The 22,876-nt window shown below is 37.4% G+C and overlaps 1 protein-coding gene and 1 long non-coding RNA gene across 5 annotated transcripts; both read left to right on the forward strand.

Annotated features, from left to right (window-relative positions):
* The first annotated feature begins 137 nt into the window (after positions 1-137).
* BTF3L4 (basic transcription factor 3 like 4) lies at positions 138-22,094 on the forward strand. Of its 4 annotated transcripts, none has more exons than XM_027059203.2 (6): positions 138-157; positions 4,510-4,576; positions 7,883-7,996; positions 19,837-20,038; positions 20,873-20,932; positions 21,636-22,094. In XM_027059203.2, exons 2-6 carry the CDS (start codon positions 4,523-4,525, stop codon positions 21,680-21,682), a joined length of 477 nt encoding a protein of 158 aa, XP_026915004.1. In that variant the 5' UTR covers positions 138-157; positions 4,510-4,522; the 3' UTR covers positions 21,683-22,094. The 4 variants fall into 4 exon arrangements, with proteins under 4 accessions (XP_026915004.1, XP_026915003.1, XP_026915006.1 ...); XM_027059202.2 differs by lacking the exon at positions 138-157 and adding an exon at positions 1,077-1,222; XM_027059204.2 differs by lacking the exon at positions 138-157 and adding an exon at positions 1,315-1,603.
* On the forward strand, positions 18,245-19,394 carry LOC113599354 (uncharacterized). Its single transcript, XR_003420178.2, has 2 exons — positions 18,245-18,835; positions 19,083-19,394. It is a non-coding gene; the product is annotated as an uncharacterized LOC113599354 (long non-coding RNA).
* Positions 22,095-22,876: the final 782 nt, after the last annotated feature.

Below are 22,876 nucleotides of genomic sequence, written 5' to 3' on the forward strand. Positions count from 1 at the left end.
TGATGTTAGACGGATGTGGGTGGTGCCTCCGGGGTCTGGTTTGAGATGGAGTAAGTTTAAAGGTGCAGATCACGTAGAAGGGTGCGGGAATTGCTCTCCTGCGCGACCTGCTTCCCCTCGATTCTGGATATTCAGTCCGAAGACTGAGAAGGAGAAGGTGGGCCGAGATAGTGGGGGTGGGGAGAGGGCTCAAGAGAACCGTTGCTGGTTGCCTCAGCCTGCAAGCTAGCCCCTCCCCCCAAGAACCGCTGCACTTAATATTCACAACGCGAATTATTGATCGGTGAAGTCAGCTGCTCCCTACAGTGGGCGCGTTGCCCATTGGCCTCCCCTTTCCTCCTCCGCAAAAAAAACCAAACCAAACCAAAACAAAACAAAAATCCCAAAAACCTAGACTACGCGATTTCATTCTTAGGTTCCTGCTCTGGTCACGAGGAGACCTGGCAAACCTGTTCTGCAGTGTATTGTCTCGTGCCTTGCAAGAATGCCCCTTCCTGCTGGAGAAGCAACGCTGGACCTTATTTTTCCTTGCAGCCGCAATTCGTCCACTCTGGGATGATGCAACCAACCGATGCAAGCTCCCAGAAAACCAAATTTCGAATCCCTTATTGCAAAACTAACCCAGATCTTCAGGGAACGAGGACAAAAGTCACTGCAGACATTTAAAGCGTAAAACTTCTGGTTAAATCTACTTGACTTGTTTTTAAACTTTGTGGGTTGAGTATTTCTCCTCAAGTTTTCCTCTCTGATTTACATAACAAACGGTAAAATTTCCCGTCTCTCCTCCCAGTAGAAGCTAGTTGAGTCAATACACTAGTGAGTCCGCACTAGTTGACTCCGACAGTGCGTACTTAATGAGTAGTGAAAGACATGAGACAAAAATACATCCTCAAACAAAAATACACACCTCTTTTTTATTAGTACCCTTACAAAATTGTAGGCACAATGGAATCCTCGGGAGACTGCAGGCTCCAGAATGCAGTGCGGCCACCTGCACCTGCCGCATTTCTATTGGTAGGCGCAGAGCAGGCTGGGTTTTGTAGTTCGTATATGCGCTCTCCACGATAGGCTGCTCTGGTGAGAGAGAAAGAGAGGCGGAGCCGGTTGTGTCACGTGGGCCCCGCTCCCGCCGCCGCTGCTGCCGTCGTCTTTCTCTGTCTCGACTGAGGCAGCCATCTTGCTCTTGCCGCGTGCTGTTGTTGGAGGACCCTCCCTGCTTCAGGTGAGACCCCCGGCGGTCCCGCCACTCCACGGCCATAGGCCGCTGCGCACGGTCTCCCCCCGCCCTCTTTTCCCGACACCCGCCAACCATTCGGGCTGCCACTTCCGCCGTGGCGGGCCGAGTGGGGGCGGAGGCGGCTGGTTTGGCTTGTCGGTTACCGGCGGCGCAGCTGGGGGTCGGCACCTGAGGGAAGGTCCCCAGCACCATCGCCCCCTATGGGGGCGAGCGGGGACCCGCGGTGTTGCCTCCCAGATCCAGTCCCAGGAGGCGGGTTACCCCCGCCTCTCTCCTGTTACTCTATTCACAACAACAATGCTGTGACAACAGCCTATCTGTTGTCATCTTGTTTGATCGTCCCACTCTACAGATAGGGAAACTGAGGTTAGCAGCCCCCGGCCCCCAAGCGCTTGGGACTGAATTCCGTTGCAGCTCTGTTCACCTCGCAATGGCAGTATTTACAATTCTGATTTCCTCTCTGAGACATTGCCTTGTCCATCTCGATAGCCCCATCAAACTGCCTGATGCATAGTAGGCTGTCAGGAAACAGATGATTGACCGACGGGCACTCTGTTACACAGCTAGTGAATGGCGGTTTCAACTTCCGTTCCCACGTTCTTTCACTTATACCATAGATGTTCCCTCGGGAGTGGTAACAATAGTTACCAGTTTTTGAATATATACTGTGAGCCATACCCTGTGCTTGTTAACTTAACCTTTACCCTTTAAAACAGCCCTATGAATTGTGTAGTGTTAAACCTTTTCTAATACAGAAGGAACACAAGTTCAGAAAGTAAAATACCTTTCTGAAGTCTTAAGGGGTAGAACCTTGATCCTTTTGATTACAAAACTTGTGCCTCTGTTAGAGGAACCCCACATAATAAAAAGTCAGGACAAAGGATTGAAATTACTTTATCTGTGTAAACAAAAAGAAAGTGCCTAGCATAATGCTTGGAACTTAGGCACTCAATAAATATTGATCAGAACCTCATTGTTTACACTTTTCTTGAGTCCTTGAGTAAAGGGCTAACCGATCCTAGGATCCCCAAGGAAGAACGCAGTAATTTATGTTCTTAGGAAGTTCTTCCTTTTGGGTCTAGGAAGTGACTTGTCCCTTCTGGACCTTCATTTCCAAATCTGTTAAATTAGGAGGGAGGTGAACTGTTTTATTTGTTCATAATTTTTTAATACCCTGCTGCTGCTTGCAGGTATTTGAGATGGCCTCACATACAAGACAGGAATAATGGGTACAATGAAGTAAAGGTTGGTCGAAGAATAGGGAATTAAGCCAGGTGATCTTTGAGGTCTAGTCCAGATTCTGAGCTTGACACCTCATCTCTCATAGACTGAGTCCAGTCCTCTTTTCTCCTTCAATTCCACATACCCCAACCTGCTAATAGACAAAGGACCATCTTTCTTTCTCCCCTTCCCCCTTGAGAACCTCCCTAAAATGCTTTTTCTCTGAGATAATTCTTGGGAACAAGTTTTCTGTTACACTGATTACCTGGAATGGAAATCTGTTCTTTCATCAACACATTGATATAAAGAGTTAATTTTGTTTTTGCTTTTGTTTCAAACAAGTCAAGACTCTTTATCTTGACTTCATTCTCTTGTTTTCCATCTCTTCTCTTGGGGATTGTTACTTCAAAATGCAGAAGAGCCCCTAAGGTTTACATTGTATCTAGTTCTAATATTTTTCACTTCCTCCCTTTTTTGTAAAAAAAATTCCTTAGGCTCTATACTAAGTTCACTATACTTTCATGGCCACATTCCTTTGGGAAAAGTGAATATTGGTCCTCTTCTATGGATATTGAGTATAGACATTGGGATTTGCATCAGCAAATTTAATTAAGTCTGGCAGAGTTGAGATTGACCTACACCTAAGCCTTCTGGCTTTGTACTCCTCCTGTAAAAGCGTGTTTTTAGCTGCTTGAGCATTATGATACAGTGCTGAGTAAAGATTGAGGAACTATAAATTCTGAATGTTATTTGGGAACTGGACTTTATTTGGCCTTGAAGCATGTGTATGCGTGTATATATATATATATATACACGCATACACACACACACACACACACACACACACACAGGTTAGTGCTCAAGTAGTGTCAGAAAACAGAACAATTAGTACTTATATAATCTTTATTCTCTTTCATCTCTCAAATGAAGACATTATCTTTTTCATGTGAATGATAATTATAAAGAGGTTAGAGAATTGGCCAAAAAAGGTTTGAGAACAGCCTTTATTCCCTCTCTCACATCTTGGTAATGATCTGTTGTTCCACAGAACAAGTAAAACAAGACTTTTAACCTTGGCTTTTATTTGTTTATATAGTGTGGAATGTTACAACCCATTATAAACTTAACTTTTTTTCTCTAGTCAGGAATATCACTGACCAGATTAGGTTTTATGGCTTTATAATTTTCTTAAGAGTTTTCAAAATCAAAATTGGCCTTAAAAAGGCTATTTCTAAGACTCTCCTCCCCACTAAGCACTCACAAAAATTTAGTATTAATGTAGCAGAGATGTTTTTGTCAAATTGTGCAGTGAGGAATTTTACCCAGTGTGCAAGAATATCTTGACAAGTCTGACATACTATATCAGTGCAAGGTACTGAATGAACTCTGTGGAAAGGGCTGCTGAAGTGCTGAATGTCTGAAAATCTGGCTTTCTTTTCCTGTTATTAACATACCATCTGACCTTGAATAGAAGATGTGACTCCCTCATATCTTGACAGCTAGAGAGCCTACTGTTGAATTTCTTCTTTGTCCTGGTTTTTCTTCTTCTTCTTCTTCTTCTTCTTCTTTTTTTTTTTCTTTTTATTTATGGGCACAAGGTTATTTATGGCTCATTTATTATTTGAGAGAAAAAAATCTACTTAAAGGTTGTGCTGGTAACATTTGGTAACTGCTCTCTGTTGTAAAAACCTTTGGGGGAAAAACTGGCTTGTCTATAGAGATTTTCTAATTGGTTAGGTTTTACTGAATACCCAAGAACTGAATTATGCATTTAAGGAGGGATCCTCAAATAGGTAACTTTGAATCCTATTCTATTTTATGTTTGTGTATTTGACTCCCTGGTGGTTTTATTTAATTTTCATTCTCTTAATATCTGGTTTATGAAGCGAGAACAAGTTATTAATATTTATTAAGACTATATAGACAGTATTAATATGATCACAGTGGTAATGCCTATTGCAAGCCTAGTGAACCAGAAGGTACTGTTGCATAAACAGTTATTTTATTTTGGTAAAACAGTGATTTTAACAAATGTATTTTTCCCCCCCTAGATTTACCAACAGCATGAATCAAGAAAAGTTAGCCAAACTTCAGGCTCAGGTCCGGATAGGGGGCAAGGTGAGTGTGGCATAAGAAAAATTGATAGGAAAATGTATTATCAGAAAGTAGTATTATTTTGGATTTGTGGTCATTGAAAATCTAAAATCTTTTCAATAATCAAGATCAAACCACATTCCAATTTGAAAAAACTTGTCTAGATTTAATATAGGTAACTAGAAGACTTCTCTCTCTGGTGGTGCAATGTTAATAGCCACCTTTGTTTGAATCCTCTTAACATCTGGTAGTTATGTGACATGAACAAGTTACCCAACCTTGTTAAGCTTCCATTTTCGCATGTGCAAAATAGAAAAAATCCTGCATAAGATACATCTAAAGATTAGAGTAATACTTACAAAACACCTATCTGGCACAGAATAGATACTTAATAAATGATAGCTGTTATTATGTTAGGCTCATTTACAGGGCATCCCAGATGTTGAGGTTACCTTATCTTGACTGGATACACCTATTTGTACAGTTAGGCTTATAAGTGGTTTAACTGGAGATGCTCAGACTGATTATACTTTTTTCATTGCTGGGTTTTTCCTCCCAAATTCCTGTCTGTTCTTTGTTGGTCAATATAAGCATGAACATTCTTATTCCATGTATTTTGAAGCCCAAAGAAAAGCTTGTTCTGAGAATCTTTGATTCCCTTCAGCTCTTGCCCCAGGCTTAAGGAGAATACTCTGCCCTTATCTCTGCCTAGTACAATATTTGTAAAAGGAAAAGAGATAGTACTTAGCTCAGACCTGGAAGGCGGTAGGTAGGACACTATGTAGCAACTCTACATGTCATTTACTTTGATGATTACCACAACTCCTAAGAATGGAGATAAAAGGGGAAGGAAAGAAGTGACTAGTACTTTCTCCTTCTTCCATAGTGACACAGGTATAGGACTCTGGAGTCATATTAACATACTCATGTAACTAAAGTAGTCACATGGTAGCATCAAGTCTAATGCAATGTACAAATGAAAAAACTAGGGATATTCAGGAACCATAGAATATACCTGGAAGAGCTTGATGCAGCACATGACTGTTACACATTTTAAACCAGATGGTTCACACATTCATTCATTTAACTAGTTTACTGAGCACCTACTATGTGCTTGGCACATAGTAGATAACCTAGTCAGGGTTTTCTTTTCTTGACATAACTAAGCTTGGAAGAGAGACGTGCTCACAGTTACACTACTGGGTAGTAAATGTTAAAATGAAGTACAAGGTGCTTTTGCCTAGGAGGGACAAGGAAGTCATCACTGAGCCGAGATTTGGAAAACAAACAAGAATTTATCACTAGGTAGACTGGTGAGGGTAAGGGTGTGAGGTGACGAGGGGATTGTTATTCTCATACATGCTAAGGCACCTAAGATGCTGAGATAACATGGTGCTTAATGGAATGGCTTGTTTTAGTTTGGTACAGTTAGAGTTTAGACTATCCAATGGATAAAGAATGGTAGGAAACTAAACAACCAGGTAAGTCAAGGTTATATCGTAGTCTTATATGCCATATTAAGGAGGTTAGGATTTTATCCTATAGGCAAGGGGCAACTATTGAAGGATTTTAAGAAGAATAGTCATTTTAGAAAGGTAGGTGCTAACAACATGGAAAATGGAAATGAAATAGAAGTCTGGCATAGAGGAGAATGATTGAAAGGCTGCTGCTGTAGTATATGGAACACAAATTTAGGAGTTGGAATTGACATGACTCAGAATACAGAGGAGGGATGACCCCCAGATTTCTGGTTTTAAAGACTAAATATATGGTGGTACTACCAGCTACAAATCTAGGAAGAATAGTTTGGTGGACTGGTAAGCTTTTAGACATATTGAATTTGAGGTACTGAGGATCATTTCATTTGAGCAAGCGATTGAGCTTTCCCTGAGTCAGGAATGTTTCACAAATAAACGAGGATCTATGAAAATAGTCCTCCTAGTCCATCCTCCAGCAACTGGATTTTGTCACATCCTCTGCTGCTACTCACAGAGCTCTCTCTCACTCCCAGCAGCATTGCTGAGACAGTAGCCCCTGCCTACTGTATAAGGCTGGTTCCCTGAGTACTGCGGGAACTACCCAGAGAATTAAATCTCTCTTCCTTTCCCCTTACTCCTGCCAGGTGTCAGAAAGATTTAGCCCTCAAGACGTAGGCTTCTTTTGGTAATGTTTTATTTTTGCTGTAGGTTACATTTTTGTAAATTGGCCCAGGAATTTAATCCATTATTTTAAATAACTTTTCAATGGAAATCTATATTAAGAGTTTCGAAGTATCCATTTAGAAATGAGCTCTTTCTGTCTTTGTGAATAGTGTAATTTTCAACCTATTTGCTCAGGCCAAATTTCTAAGCATCATTCTAGATTCCTTTTTTCCTCATATCCCACATCCAGTCTATTAGTATGTTGGTTCTTCTGACAGTCTAAGATCTCACTATCTCCACTGCCAGAACCCTCATCTCTTGTCAAGACTGCTACAGTAGCTTCCTGATTGATCTCATTGTAGTCCATTTTCTACAGCAACTTCAGTCATCTGTAAAAATCATAATAAAAATCATAAATGAGATCAAATCATTCCCATGCTTAAAACCTTCCTATTGCAATCGGAATAAAATCCACCTGCTGCCCATGGCATTCTAGGCTACATGATTTGGCCCTTGCCTGTCTTTCTGATTGCATTTTCCTCCTCCTCCTTTGTTCACTCTGCTCTAGCCATAACTGACCTGCTTTCTCTCTGTAGAAACAATAGGTTCACTCTTGTTTCATTCTGCTTGAATCACTCTTCCCCTAGATCTTCCCATGGGTCTCAGCTCATAATGTCACCTCTTCACTGAACATTCTAATAAAATAGTGCTTTGCCTTCACCCAATAAATATTCTTATCACTGTTTTTTTTTTTCCCTTACTACCCTTATCCCATTTGAAAGGGTCTGATTTGTTTATGTATTTATTGACTTTTCCCTCTCATGTATGCTCCTTGAAGTAAGAACTTTGTCTTTTTCATTGTCAGGGGGTGGTAGGTACTGTAAAAAAACATTCCTTGTAATGTTTGGAAGTTGTTATAAAACACTAAATTACCTTGAAGTTATAAATTATTTTTATTAGAAAACTTTTGAAACATTGAAATGATAAATGGATATTTAGAGAATAAAAACTGGCTAGAACTGACCCTCAGAAATCTGGGTTAGGTTGACAGTCACAATTCTGAAAAGTCTTCTTAGTTGTTACTATTAAGTCAGCAATTTCTTACATGGATTTTAATTAGAATAGGAAGTCATGTGACTGCGGTTACCAGATGCAAGCATCTTAACACTTCTGTTTGGTTATTTTTCAGGGTACAGCTCGCAGAAAGAAGAAGGTGGTACATAGAACAGCTACAGCTGATGACAAAAAACTTCAGAGTTCTCTAAAAAAACTGGCTGTGAATAATATAGCTGGTATTGAAGAGGTACGGTCATTTTGTAAATTGTTAAATTGTGTGGACATATGGCACATTCACAAATATCCACACTTTTTGAATGTAAAATATCAGCTTAGAAGAATCTGATGTTGTCACTTAGGTAGCTTTGAAGAACTAGCTGTTGAATTTGCTGATTGTATAAAAATGGCTGATTGTAAAAAAAATAATTTTAGTGGACGGTTAAGGAATTCATCATACTTTTTGGACTCAGAATTTGCACATATGACAAAATTATGGAACTGCTCTTGAATTTTCATGCAAAGTAACATTTTTTTCTAATAATATAGAAATAAAGAAACTCCAAGATTTCTTCAAATAAGGTGGACTTTTTTCCCATAAGAGCACCTTTCTACTCAACAATATCTCTTTAATTACCTCAGCCAAGAAGCTCTAGTAATAGCCTTACATGGATTGGATTTCTTATTAGACCCTTTCCAGAAATTATTGGCTACATTTTTTAAATCATTTTATTATATGTTGGTGATACTGCTTTTCTCAAATATGAAACCAAAGACTGATGTTATTTCAAAAGATACTCAAGAAAAATGATGATAACATCAACTATTTGTGATCTGTTACCATCTAGAGTCACTTCTGCCTGATGATTCATTTCCCATAGTAATCAATGTTTAAATTTTCACTGCCATAAATTACGTTGAATGTTTAAATTATACTTAATGATATCATTACTTTGTATGGTACCACCCCACAATTTTTAACAGATTGTTAATGCACACGTGCTGTAAAACAGATCAGAAATAATGTGGAGTCAAGGATCACTAAGAAATAGCAGAGTACCAAAGAAAAGGCAGTGAAATGGCCACATGTTCCTTCTAATATGCATGTATGAATAAATATTACTACACTATTTAATTCTGCATTGTACTTTCAAAATTAGTATACTGAAGTAGTAGAAAATGTAAGCCACATGTATCTTTTTTTCCTTTTAGCTTGATGTGCCTGTGCATTCTTACTCTGATAAAGATAAGAACTTCATTTGCAAGTCTTGAAATTAAGCATTTTATATGCATTTTTCCTTCTGAGTTATTGAAAACTTTTATATATCTTTATTGACCTAAAATAATTTTCAGAGAGATCATTCTCTTTATCTGGGGTATATATGAGAGAAAAAAAAAATCTCAGCCTCTCTTAAAAAATCTAAAGCTTGGTAAAAAAGAACAATTTGTGGGGTGCCTGGGTGGCTCAGTTGGTTAAGCGTCCAACTCTTGATTTCGGCTCAGGTCATGATCTTACAGTTGTGAGATCAAGGCCCACGTCAGGCTCCGCACTGAGCATGGAATCTGCTTAAGATTCTCTCCTAGGGTGGCTCAGTTGGTGGAGCATCCGACTTCAGCTCAGGTCATGATCTCATGGTTTGTGGGTTCGAGCCCCACGTTGGGCTCTGTGCTGACAGCTTGGAGCCTGGAGCCTGCTTTGGATTCTGTGTCTCCCTCTCTCTCTGCCCCTCCCCCACTCATGCTTTGTCTCTCTCTCTCTGTCTCTCTCTCTTTCTCTCTCAAAAATAAATAAATGTATAAAAAAATTTTTTAATGAAAAACAAAAGATTCTCTCTCCTTCTGCCCCTCTCCCCAGCTTGCTGTCTTTTTTTCTAAAAAAAAAATACACAATAAGCTGCACTAATAGACAATAACTCTAATAATGCTAAACCTAAACAACTTGAATTTGTAAGTGTTTTGGCAGTCTTCCATCTTCGCCTACATTTCTACTCTCCAACTACCACCCACCCCACCCCACCACTTCAGCACTACTTATATTTTAAATCAGACAATTCTTTATTGAGGGAACTGTCCTGTGCATTGGAGGATGTTTAGCAGCATCCCTGGCCTATACCCATTAGATACCAGGAAGCCCCCCCCCCAAGCCCTCCCCCCAATTATGACAACCAAAAATATCTTCAGACTTTGTCATATTCCCTGGGGGACAAAGTCACCCTTGGTTGAAAAATAACTCTTTAGAGAGGAAAAGATTCCATTTATACCACCATGATGTATAGATTTAACTATGTAATATCTCCAAGGGCATGTTTTTCTTTTTTTTTCTTTTTTTTAAGTTTATTTATTTTGAGAGAGAGAGTGTGAGCAGGGGAGGGGCAGAGAGAGAGGGAGAGAGTGAATCCCAAGCAGTCTCCATACTGTCCAGAGCCTGATGCAGGGCTACATCCCACAAACCATGAGATCGTGACCTGAGCTGAAATCTAGAGTCAGATGCTTAACTGACTGAGCCACCCAGGCACCCTCAAGGGCATGTTTTTCTAAATGTTTGTTTTGTTCAGATTTGGGACACTTTATGGTTCTTATAATTAATAAAACTTTTCATGGTTGGATAGCATTAATTTTATAAATGTTTTATAATAAAATAAGGAAATCAGTCAACTAACAGTTTTTGATTTTTTCAGTATACAGCTAAACTTGTTACAATGCTGTGCTGAGTTGATGGTATTACTGCAGTTGAAATTTTCTTAATAAAATATTTAATGATAGTCAACACTTAGTGAACATCTACTGTGTGCCAAACATTTTGCCAAGGACTTGCTAGGCAGTAGTGGAGCTTATTATGATCTAGTAGGGAAACTAATTGGTTAACTAGACAAATACAAATTATCCCATTTCAGCTTCACAATATCTCTTTGAATCAGTTGTTGTTGGCTACAGATGAGAAAGCTGAGACAGAATTAGGTACCTGCCCAAGATCACATAGCTAGTAAGTATTGGATTCCAGATTTGAACTAAAGTGTGTTAAAACCAGAGTTCATTCTGTTCATCAATTTATCCTGCTTTTGGTCTTTTTAGTTGTACTTTCTTATATCCACTCTTGGCCTTTTCCTCTCCTATCTCCCTGTTCATCAATACCCACCCCCTTCCCACCTTATGCCCTGTAATATTGAGCACCTACCATGGAGAATTCATTAGTTACACCATAACAGATAAATCCCCAACAGTATTTCCAAGGACATTTCTGTTTCTCTTTTTTTCAGGTCTTAATGCAGACATTATTTCTTCCAGAAACCTTCTTGTTAGTACCCATATACACTTGTGTAAAGAAGGGTTAGATGCCTTTCCTATGTGCCTTCGTAACATACTTTTATTTTACATAATATACTTTTATTTTATATAATATACTTTCATTATAGCATTTATTAAACTGTAGTGTGAATTCCTTTTTGTTGGTACTACTGATGCAATTCTAACCTTTTGAGGAGTCATAGCTCCAAAACATTTCACAGAAAATTGATGCTACATAATAAGCATTACTACTTTCATTGCACCCCTACCCTGTGTGTGTGTGTGTGTGTGTGTGTGTGTGTGTGTGTGTGATGTATTCCAGCCCTCACAGACTAATTATACAGAGAAAATATGTATAAAAATAATTAACAATGCAAGGTAACAGGTATAAAATTTCTGAGTATTTGAACCTAAGATGGGAAGGAGTTTTACTTTTTTCGTACTTCTCCCTCTTTCTAAAATTGATTTTTTGAGAACTAAGATATTCGTACTTTATATAACACTTTGCAGATTTTGTGTAGGAATATCTAGTATACTATATATAACATGGTTTGCCTCAAACATTATGTTTTTTGTTACTATATTTAGAGTTTTTTTTCAAGAAAATTTTTTAAACAAAATGATGACACATACTGGGTTTAAAAACAGCTCTTCAGAGGGAGAAAAGAAACTACTGCATTCAATGTAAACATGAAAACATGTACAGAAGTTTTCAGAAACACAAAGATGTGAAAAAATATATCTTAGAATAGAAGAAACACATTACTGATTACAATTTTGTTATCTTTAGTTTCTTTAGTTTCAAACAATGTTTGAAACTTGTTTCAAAGTGCTGAATTCCGGGGTGCCTGGCTGGCTTAGTCAGTAGAGCACGTGACTCGAGCTCCACTTTAGGTGTAGATTTTACTTTATTATTATTTTTTAAGAAGTTTATGTATTTTGAGAGAAAGAGAGACAGAGGGGATGAGGGCAGGCAGAGAGAGAATCCTGAGCAGCCTCTGCACTGTCAGCACAGAGCCCAATGCAGGACTTGAACTCATAAACAGTAAACTATAGAGTTTACTATTAAAATAAAAACAATGCAGGGGGGCACCTGGGTGGCTCAGTCTGTTAAGTATCTGATCTGGATTTTGGTTCAGGTCCTGATTTCGTGGTCATGAGAATGAGCCCCATGTCAGAGTCTGTGATGAGAGCACAGAGCCTGTTTGGGATTCTCTCTCTCCCTCTTCCTCTCTCTCTCTCTCTCTCTCTCTCTTTCTCTCTCTCAAAATAAACATTAAAAAAAAAAGTGCTGAACTGTGAGGAATATGCTGTCTTTTTGTTTTTTGGCAGTTTAAGAAAAGCAGATAAAAACTTTCAAAAAGATAAGACACCACTGCCATTGTTGTAGAACAAAAATAATATTACTATGTTTTCTGTACTTAGACATTCAAAACATCAAACAAGTAGAAAGTACTCAGTTTATTGGGTGGGGAAGAGGAAGATTGACCGTGGGTTCCAAAAACTCATGGAATGTACTTCTGCCAAGTAAAGTTTTAATCTTACTTTCTAAGCTGTTGGTATTGGCGACTTCCCCCCCCCCCCCCCCCAAGGCTTAATTTATGTCTTTAGAAACTTTAAAAACTGAAGGACTGTTTGGATTATGAGTCTCTTGTCTTTTATGTATTCACTAGTTTATTGATTTGGTGTAATAAATTAGTCATCTATAGATCTTTTACATGTTACCAAAGAGAAATACACAGCTGTCAAAAAGTAAGGGGCAGGGGAGTGTCAGAGACTGTCTCATACAAAAACCAAGTAAATAACCAGGTTTTTGGAGGGAATTCCTAGGCAGACTCCAAAAGATTTATAACCCAGAACTAAATTTCTAAAAATGGTTTATATTCTATGACATTTGAAGGTATTTGGATGTGCTTCTTATTTGGTATTCTGGTTGAATATAGTGACCTGTCTTCATCTGATAACCTAAATCTATCAAACAGTGGGATCTGTTGCATTTCTCGGAAATGATTAATTTTATCAGATTTATTTGGTAAGAAACATCACCAAAAATCTGAATTTCAGATTCAGATGACCTAGTTGCTTTGTAGAGTTTTATGTTCAGAGGACATCTTCTCTTGTACCTAGGATATAATTCTGCCTCTATGAAACTTTTCCTATCTTTCCAGGCATAATTAATCAACCCTTTTCTCTATACTTCCACTGCCCTTACCTTAAATTGCTCTGCTATAATACATTTATTATGACAACCTCATATTGTGGGATATAATGGTTACTTATTAACCACCAATTAGTGCCCTCCCCCCCCCCCCCCCCCCCCCCCCAGATTATAAGAGTCTTAACAGCAGGGATTGTGTTTATTTATCATTTTATAATCTGTAGCATGCTGGCTCCCATGATGAATTTGTTTGGGGTCCATTAAGTTTAAGGGATACTGATTATTTGAGATGGAATTGTTCTCAAGAAGTTAGCCATTGGGGTACCTGGCTGGCTCAGTTGGTGGAGCATGTGACACTTGATCTCAGGGTCATGACTTCAAGCCCCACGTTGGGCATAGAGATTACTTAAAAAAAATTTTTTTAAAAAGGTAGTCATAGGAAACTGGAGCTCAGGAGAAGGCATAAGGCTAAGAAATGTAGATTTTGTAATTGTACACATAAGTGTTACTGTTTATATTTTCTTCTTCCTGAGTCTTACTTTTCCTGAACCACTTATACCAAAGGAAGACCTAAAGTTATTGGTGACTCTTCACTACAATTTCTTCTCCCTCCAACTAGAGCCTCAGATACCAATTGGTGGACAGCTCTGAGTACCGGAGAGTAAAAGGGAAGCACCATGTCCCATTCACCTTATTCCATAGCAGCTTTACTTTATCTTTTAAGATCCTGCTTTTTGGGTTTGTGTTTTGTTTTTTACTACTTTTTTTTATTATGGTAAAATATAACATAAAATTTGCCACTTTAACCATTTTTAAGTACAATTCAGTGGCACTAATTACAGTCACACTGTTACTCAACTACCGTCATTATTTATTTCCAGAATTTTTCATCATCCCAAACAGAAACTCTGTACTCATTAAGCAGTAACTTTCCATCCCCTCTTCCCCAGCCCCTGATAACCTCTAACCTACTTTTTGTCTCTGTGGATTTGCCTCTTGTAGTTATTTCATGTAATACAGTATTTGTCCTTTCGTATCTGGCTTACTTCACTTAGCATGTTTTCAAGGTTCATCCACATTTTAGCATGTATCAGAACTTCACTCCTTTTATAGCCAAATAATATTCCATTGTTTGGATAATACCACATATATCCATTCATCTGTTGGTGAACATTTTCTGATTTTGAAATAGCTTCCCCCCTCCAATATGAAAATATATTACCATTGTAGAAAATTACAGGTATATAGAAAATATGAAGAATGTTAACATTCAGTCATAATCCCACTACCCAGAAGGGACTACTATTAGTTTTACATTTCTTTCCCATCTTTATATGCATATATTTTTAACATATTTGAGACTACAGCTGGAAGCACAATTTGGAATCTTTTTTTCCCCAAGTAGCATTATATCATAAAAATTGTTTCGTATCATTAAAAACTCTTCTTAATCATCACTGTAGATGTCTACATATATTCAGTAAATGGATATACCACAATTTAGTGTTTCTTAATTTATAGTACATTAAATGCTTTCATAATAAGAGAACCATATGTTGGACTTCAATATACATAATATGTATCTTCATCTCTGATTTCCTTCAGAGAGATTCTTGGAAATGTAGTTACTGGCTGAACAAGCATGAACATTTTAGAATTCTTCATCCATGTTGCCAAATTGCTTTTCAAAAAGGTTATGCCATCTTACTCTATAGCATAGCTGTGGAGAATCACATCTCATCAGACTCTTGCCACCAGAACATAAGAGAAAATGATCCTAGCTTATCATACAGTTTAATGACAGCTGTTAGCTTTAGCTCATATCAACAATAGTAGATTATGCTTCATATTACGCTTTAGAAATAAGCAGGTGCTGAGCTTAGAAGCATTGAATGTGAAAGATACTGATTTATGAGAGTGCGCCCCAAGCCCATAATCTTCAAACTCGTATATCCCTTAGCCTCACAAAACCCCACACTTGTATGTCCTCTTCTTAAAATGTTTACTATTTCACCTTATTAAGATATAGGAGGAAGGCAATAAAAGGTGAAGTACCTGATAAACATTTAAATGCTACTACAGGGGCAGCTGGCTGGCTCAGTCAGTAAAGCATGCGACTCTTGATCTCTGGGTTCTGAGTTTGAGCCCCATGTTGTATGTGGCAATGACTTGAAATTAAAATCTTAAAAATAAATACATAAATGCTACTACATACAGGAAGGAGTAGCAGAAAAACTTGATTTTTAAGACAATTGTCGATTCTTAGAAGTGCAACTACCTGACCTAGTGGGGACTTGGATAAAAAAAAAAAAAGGAAGAATTTAAGCTTCCTTTCTGAACTGTGAGGGCAATTGTCAGCAAGAGATGTAGAGTCAAGTATAACTTTGTGAGCCTCCTAGAACCATAACAATTACTGCTGTGTAGGAATAAAGCAAGCATCAAATTTACCAGCTAGAAGGGTTGCTGTGATTAATATATGTGCCCTACTCAGAGGTGAGCAAATGTAGGGGTTGTTAAGATTTTGATAGCAGCATAATGGGGTTACTCAGCAGTTGCTAGGAATTACTTAAAATTCCCCTGGATTCTGTCAGGCATTCAGGCTGATTCTGAAAAGTCAGAACAATAGGAAAAGTCCAGCCAAAGATGCAGCTCAGCGGGTTCTGGGCATTTTCATCAAGACCACTACTGGAGTTATTTCTAAAACTTGAGATGACCCCTCATCTAGCATTTGGGGAGTTTAATTCTGACAGTATCCAAGATTTGAAATTGTATTGGAGGTGTCCATTCATTTGGCAAATGTGAGTGACTATTATGTATTGGACACTTAGGGGAATACTATGTCTAGTAAGGCATGGTCTCTGATGGCAAGATGTTTACCTTCTAGTAAGGTCAAAGACTTGCAAACACAATTATCGTACAAGACAATTCCATATAATTGCAATACCCATGAAGTACAGAAAGTGCATAAACAACCTTAAATTTTCACAAAGAAGCATCTGACTCAAGTCTTGGATAAATGAGAATTTGCAAGGTGGAGAAGCATAAAACGGTTCTAAACAGTAAAAACAGCATATGTAAATGTACTAGGCATGAGAGACCATTTTTTAATAACTACAAGACACATCAGTACTGTCCAAGCACCACCCCGGTGCCTGGGTGGCTCAGTCAGTTAAGCGTTTTACTTTGGCTCTGGCTCCAGTTGTAATCTCACTGTGAGTTCCAGCCCTGCGTTGGGCTCTCTGCTGTCAGCACGGAGCCTGCTTCAGATCCTCTGTCCCACTCCCCATCCCCCCCCCCCCCCCCGTGCACCTCCCCTGCTCGCTCGTATGCTCTCTCTCTCTCAAAAATAAATAACAAAAAAAAGAAAATTCTACTTCCTCCATAGCTCAAGTAGCATCCTTTACCTTAAACTACCTGTTAAAGTGGAAAAAACATTTTGACATAAGGGGTTGTTTGATTGAAAAGGGACCTGAGTGCTGGCACAGTAGCTAATTTAATAGTCTTTGTTTCCTTGTCTGCTCCTTATTTTTATACTGTATATAGACTATGTATGACTTATTCTGACTAAGCAGTGGTAACTGGAAAAGGTGAAGTCTCCTTATGAAATGTGTACAATTTGTATTGTGAATTTAACAAGGTCCTTAATCCCTTCTTTTGCTTCTAAAAGGGTAGGGAAAGTGTCTGATCTTGCTCAACCCAACAATTCATCCTTTGATAGTTTCTAATAGCTTGAGTCTAGAAGCCTTATATAATCATGTTATTTGCTCAGTAGAGAGGAAGGAATGGTAGATAGAAATAAAATATTTTGGCCTTCTTTAACTTAAAGTACTTCATTTTCTATTCTAAAATTAACTAAACTTGGGGCGCCTGGGTGGCTCAGTCGGTTAAGCATCCGACTTCAGCTCAGGTCATGATCTCACAATCTGTGAGTTTGAGCCCCGCATCAGGCTCCTTGCTGACAGCTCAGAGCCTGGAGCCTGCTTCAGATTCTGTGTCTCCCTCTCTCTCTGCCCCTCCCCTGTTCATGCTCGGTCTCTCTCTGTCTCAAAAATAAATGAAAACATTAAAAAAATTAAATTAACTAAATTCTTCACCCCTTTCTGGACCTTTCTCTTCATGAAGCTACATCTTTTGTGCAACCCCATTTAAAACAACCATTTATAAATTTATTTCTGTTTTACAGTCTGAGATGGAATTCATCCTACTTTTCACACTAAATTCAGCATATTTTAAACTACTAAGATATGACTTAATATTTAGCCTTTGATAAAGAAGCTTGAACAGAAGAAAAATCATGGTTTTTTTTTTTTTTTTTTTTGGCCCTGTGTTAGCTTTTTGTTTTGTAGCTAGCAAGATATATATTATCCATATATCTGTGTCAGTTTTCTTTTACATTCTCCACTTAGCCTATATTCTGAGATAAATAATTGCTGGCAAGCTTTCATGGGGCCAAAGAATTGAATTCTTAAAGGCAAATAAACAATTTTAAGAATGAGAATGACACATCCAGAGGGAGAGAGTCCAACCAAGAAACAGACTTTTAACTATAGAGAGCAAACTGATAGTTACTAGAGAGGTGCATGGGGGAATGGGTTAAATAGTTGATGGGGATTAAGGAGGGCACTTGCTATGATGGACACCAGGTGATGTATGTAAATGTTAAATCACTATGTTGTACACCTGAAACTAATATAACTATGTTAACTTGAATTAAAAGTGAAAACTTTAAAAAATTTTTAAAAAAATAAAAGAATGACATCGTAGGAAGGAAACTAAACAAAGTTGGGAACCCAGGTTCAAGTTCTAGGTTTGCATGTAACTATTTATCCTTGAATATTTGCTTAGCCAAGAGCTCTTGCCTTTAGTATTTATTTCTCTCACGAGATTTGAACTAGAAAACCTCTTAAGTTCAACAAATATATGGCATGACTTTTGGAACAATATTGATTTCAAAATCTCTTATGACTTTAACATCTGTAAATAAAAAATATCTCAAATGCTAATATTTCAGACTTTTCAGTCCTGGAAATATTGTAGAAATCCTTTATTAAAATTATGTGATTTGGTCTTGATTTGGAAAATGGAGTCCTACCATATCTTTATTCATTTCCCAACTAGAATTATGTGATTCTAGGATAGATACAGAACAACATCCCATTTCATATCCACTATGCCACCTCCTTCTCAAGCCGTTCCTCTTCCAAATTTTCAGCCACTTTAACATTAAAAACTTTTCTACCTAAACTTACACCTTCAGAACTATATAATTTTATCTTTTTCTAAAGTCAGTATAAATTATTTTTAACTCATAATGGTATTTGTTCAGAACAGTTGGATTGAATGCTTACTGTGTGTAATATGCATAATGGAACCTTAAGTACAATACCGATACTGGGAAAGATAAAGAATTCAAATAGTAATTTTTGTCAGAGAAAATTTGGGAAATTATTTGTGGAGCTTAGTTACAATTTTCCAGGGGATATGCCTTTATTTTCTCTGTGTTCCAGGTCTTTCCTGAAATTTAGAAGCCCCTTTGTTCCCCTTCCTTTCTGATGCTATCAGTGGTGATGATCACCTTTGAGGAAGAAAAGCCCACTTCCACTGACCATGGAGAATACACAGCATCTCTGCTTGATTGTGACAAGGGTAGTTTTTGGATGGATCATGAAATGCTTCTAAATTAGCCAAGAGTTAACTCTCCTAGCCTTTTTATATAATAAGCATGTTACCACCAAGGTAACTTATCCAAGTGGAATCAACTACATAGTGGAATCACATTATTTACACTTTTAACTTATACAAATTTAACACCACTAAAACACAAATAAGAAAGTACATGAGTGAGAGAGAAAAATAATATTTTAAATAGCACATGTTTAACCTTCCTTTTCAGCAAGTCCCAGGCAATGGATAAAATCAAATCTGAAACCGTTGATTCATGTTGGTGAAAGCTACCGAAAGAATGTGAGGATGGTTTTAAAGATTTCCTGGTAATTGATAAAGCATGTTCAGGTGGCCAGGCAAGTTTGGAGACCTTCTTTGACATTTACAAGGGTTATTAAAGGTTGTTGAGAAGCTACATTTAGGAGTTAGAGGAACTGACAAAATCCTTTTCACAGAATGACATGGTGAGAACAAGTTGAAATTTTTGTAAATTTATTAAGTGTTCAAAGGAGTGAAACACCTGATTAAATTTCTGATGCTCTTTATGGATCTTCCGTGGTTATTTTTACCATACGCCATTACCCCTTTACAACCTGTTGCCTAAGATGCTACCCCACCAAATGGTATCTGTACCAATTTAGTTTGATAGTGTAAATTGATTAAGATACTGGGTAATTTCATTAACAAGGCAGTTCTTGGCTGATAACTTCCATTATTTTTAAAATATGGTCATAAACTTCTTTTTCATAGTAGAAGTCTTTGAATTTAAAATCTAGATTCTATAATAAAATGTAATCTGTGCCACCTACACCATTTTACTTTGTCATTAGGGTCTTTTTCCACCCATATCTACTGCTTACTACCTTGGGATTGTTAAAAAAAAAAACAAAAAACAAATGTAATTGGCTAAATCGTTATTTAAACAGATACTGTTTTAGTTGTACCAACTATGTGATGTACATTTTGCTTCTGTGATCATACAGGTGAACATGATTAAAGATGATGGGACAGTTATCCATTTCAACAATCCCAAAGTCCAAGCTTCCCTTTCTGCTAACACCTTTGCAATTACTGGTCATGCAGAAGCCAAACCAATCACAGAAATGCTTCCTGGAATATTAAGTCAGCTTGGTGCTGACAGCTTAACAAGTCTTAGGAAGTTAGCTGAACAGTTCCCTCGGCAAGGTAGGTATTTCAGTTTAGTGTCTTTCCTTCTCCACCTCTGTTTAAAGAACCTAATGATTTAAAAGGTGTTGCATTTTATACTGGAAGGATTTGCTTGCATGTAAATTTTACTTTTAAAAATGTTGCTTTGCTTATATGCTTCATAATTTTTTGAGTTTGTTTCTTTAATAATTATGCAGTGTAGCATACTGAATATTCAGATACATTTCGGTAGTAATACAGATATGAGAGGTAATTACCTAAAAGGAAGGTGCCAGGATCTGCAGACCACATTTTATGGACAATATTTACTATTCACTTCTGACTAATGACAAGAAGATACTGTTATTACAGAACTATATTTTTGTTTAATATTGTTGATTGTACTATAGGTGCAGCAACCATAAGTTCTGAATTTCCAAGATAGTCCTGGTTTCAAATGTGTCTTCTCACCCCTAAAAATCAAAGAGCCTGTTATTTCAGTAACTAGATACTTTCTTATACCGAAAGAGATGGAAAAGGTCTTGAATATCAACTTTTGACTTGGAGCATATGGAATTTAAAGAATAAATTAACTGTAATGTGTTTTTATTCCAACTCATCCTGAATTATTTCATTTTTCATATAAATTTTACCTTCACTACCCATTGAAATTGTCAGCTATATTTAGTATATGCCTAATGAAGTTAAAGTTTTATTGATTTTACTATTAAGTAAAAAATATGGTATTAGATCAGACAATCTTTAGCTTTTTCCAAACAACTATATAAGATTTAGACAGAAAGAATAAATATTACAAGTGTTCTATGAAGGCCTTTATTCTTCAGGACTAATTTTAAAATAAACTTTTCATAGTGTTGGATAGCAAAGCACCAAAACCAGAAGACATTGATGAGGAGGATGATGATGTTCCAGGTAAGTGACATTTCTTTAGCTTTAAGATTTTTAGCAGCCTTTTTATCACATTTAATTCATTGTATAATGAGTTTCAGTTTTTGTTGATGGTAAGCTCATAAATTTAAACTGATTCACGACAATATGGATACATCTAATGAAAAAGAAAAAAAGCCCTCCCATTTAGAACTTAGAATCAGAAATTGTAACACAAAGCTCTGCTACCTGTGTTTATTAAATTAGAATCACTGTGATTATAAATTTGCTTAGTTATTGTTACATTTCTGTGGGAATTATGATTGGCATATAAAAATGCTGTTCACCTTAGTAGTTTGCATAGACTAAAAAAAGACTTACATTTCGTTAGGATTACTGTTTTAAAAACAGATAAATGAGGGGCGCCTGGGTGGCTCAGTCGGTTGAGCATGCAACTCTTAATACCAGCTCAGGTCATGATCCCAGGGTCGTGGGATCGAGCCCCGTGTTGGGCTCCACACTCAGCGTGGAGCCTGCTTGAGATAGAAAAAAAAAAAAAAAGCAGATAAAGGAAGCATTATTAATAAGTGAAATGCCACCAGTTCATTTCTGCCTCTTGTCCTATATGTTTTCAGGCTAATTCTAGTAGCAACAATTTTGTTTTTATTAGGATTAGAAGTTAGGAATTTAATTTACCACTTTTTTTTTCTTGTATCTTTTACTCATTTCCTTTTTTATTTTTTTCCAGATCTCGTAGAAAATTTTGATGAGGCATCGAAGAATGAAGCTAACTAAAAAATTTTTTCTGGTGTTTGGAAGCTGGCATGGACTAGATTTAACAAATCAGCTATGTGGTTCCAAAGTTTTACAGACATGGAGAACATCAACTGTTACTAGTTCAGTAATATAAATATTTTGTATATTAATAATGCTGTTTGTTCAGCATTTTTCGGTCATTTGATTTTGCATTTTGCACTTCCTCCCAGGATCTATTCTTTTGGTCAAAATACGAAGTATTGGTGCAGTTTGAGGGTGTTTTGGTGTTTGATTCTCAGTTTTTTGTTTTGTTTTTTGTTGGAGTATTTTTGGTGTGTGTATGTGTATGTATGTGTGTGGGTATGTGTGTATACAGTGGAGAGCAAATTGGAAAACAGTTCTATTTATCCTCCTTCTTCCCCCAGTAGAAATAAAACAAATCTTTACATTTGTTACTTTTTATTTTTTTCTAATAATGCAGAGAATTAATGAAAAGTGAGTATCTTGGATTTCAGATCTGAGGAGATTTTACCCTTGGAAGTTTGGTTAATTTGCTTGGTTAACATATTTTTCATACATTTCTCTGGGTTTAAAATGTCTTGAGATATTTTGCCACCAGCTCCATGTTGGCATAGTGGATAGCATATCTTTGGTGTGGTTGCCTTAGATTCACTTACCTAGTCAGACCCAGAAGATTTTCTTCTAGCTTTCTTCCTAAATGCCTTTTTCCCTCTCCCTTTGGTCTCCCAGTGGCCTGGTCAGCCTTTGGTAATGCTCTTCCTCATCTTCTACCTAGCCTGAGAAGGATGTTCTCCATATAGAGTTAAGTGAGTGCCTAATCCCCTCTTTTTGTAAGACATTTTCCCCCCATCTTGAGGAACAACAACTCCATCTTCAACTTTTTATTTCCCCATTAATTTTATAGTTTGGTAGATTTCAAACTGGAATAGCTAGCATGTGCTTGCTAAATAATTTTATGCCAGCCTTATCCTGTATACTAGCTGTTCTTAATAGCAGGTGCAAAAATACCTGTTTCCAGCAAGGTTAAAATGAGGAATGTTCTTTTGAGTCAGAACAAGATAGGCCATAGACTCATTCCCCAGCACAAAATGTCATTCTATGAAATGGTACTGGCCCCAGGAGGATTTCTTCAACCACTCTCCTACTATTGGTGTTGAACCTACCTCTGGATTGGATCTTACTGTTGTAGCTGCTCACAGCATCCTCCTGCAT

The sequence above is a fragment of the Acinonyx jubatus genome, chromosome C1 (genome assembly GCF_027475565.1).
Source record: "Acinonyx jubatus isolate Ajub_Pintada_27869175 chromosome C1, VMU_Ajub_asm_v1.0, whole genome shotgun sequence".
Lineage (NCBI taxonomy): Eukaryota > Metazoa > Chordata > Mammalia > Carnivora > Felidae > Acinonyx > Acinonyx jubatus.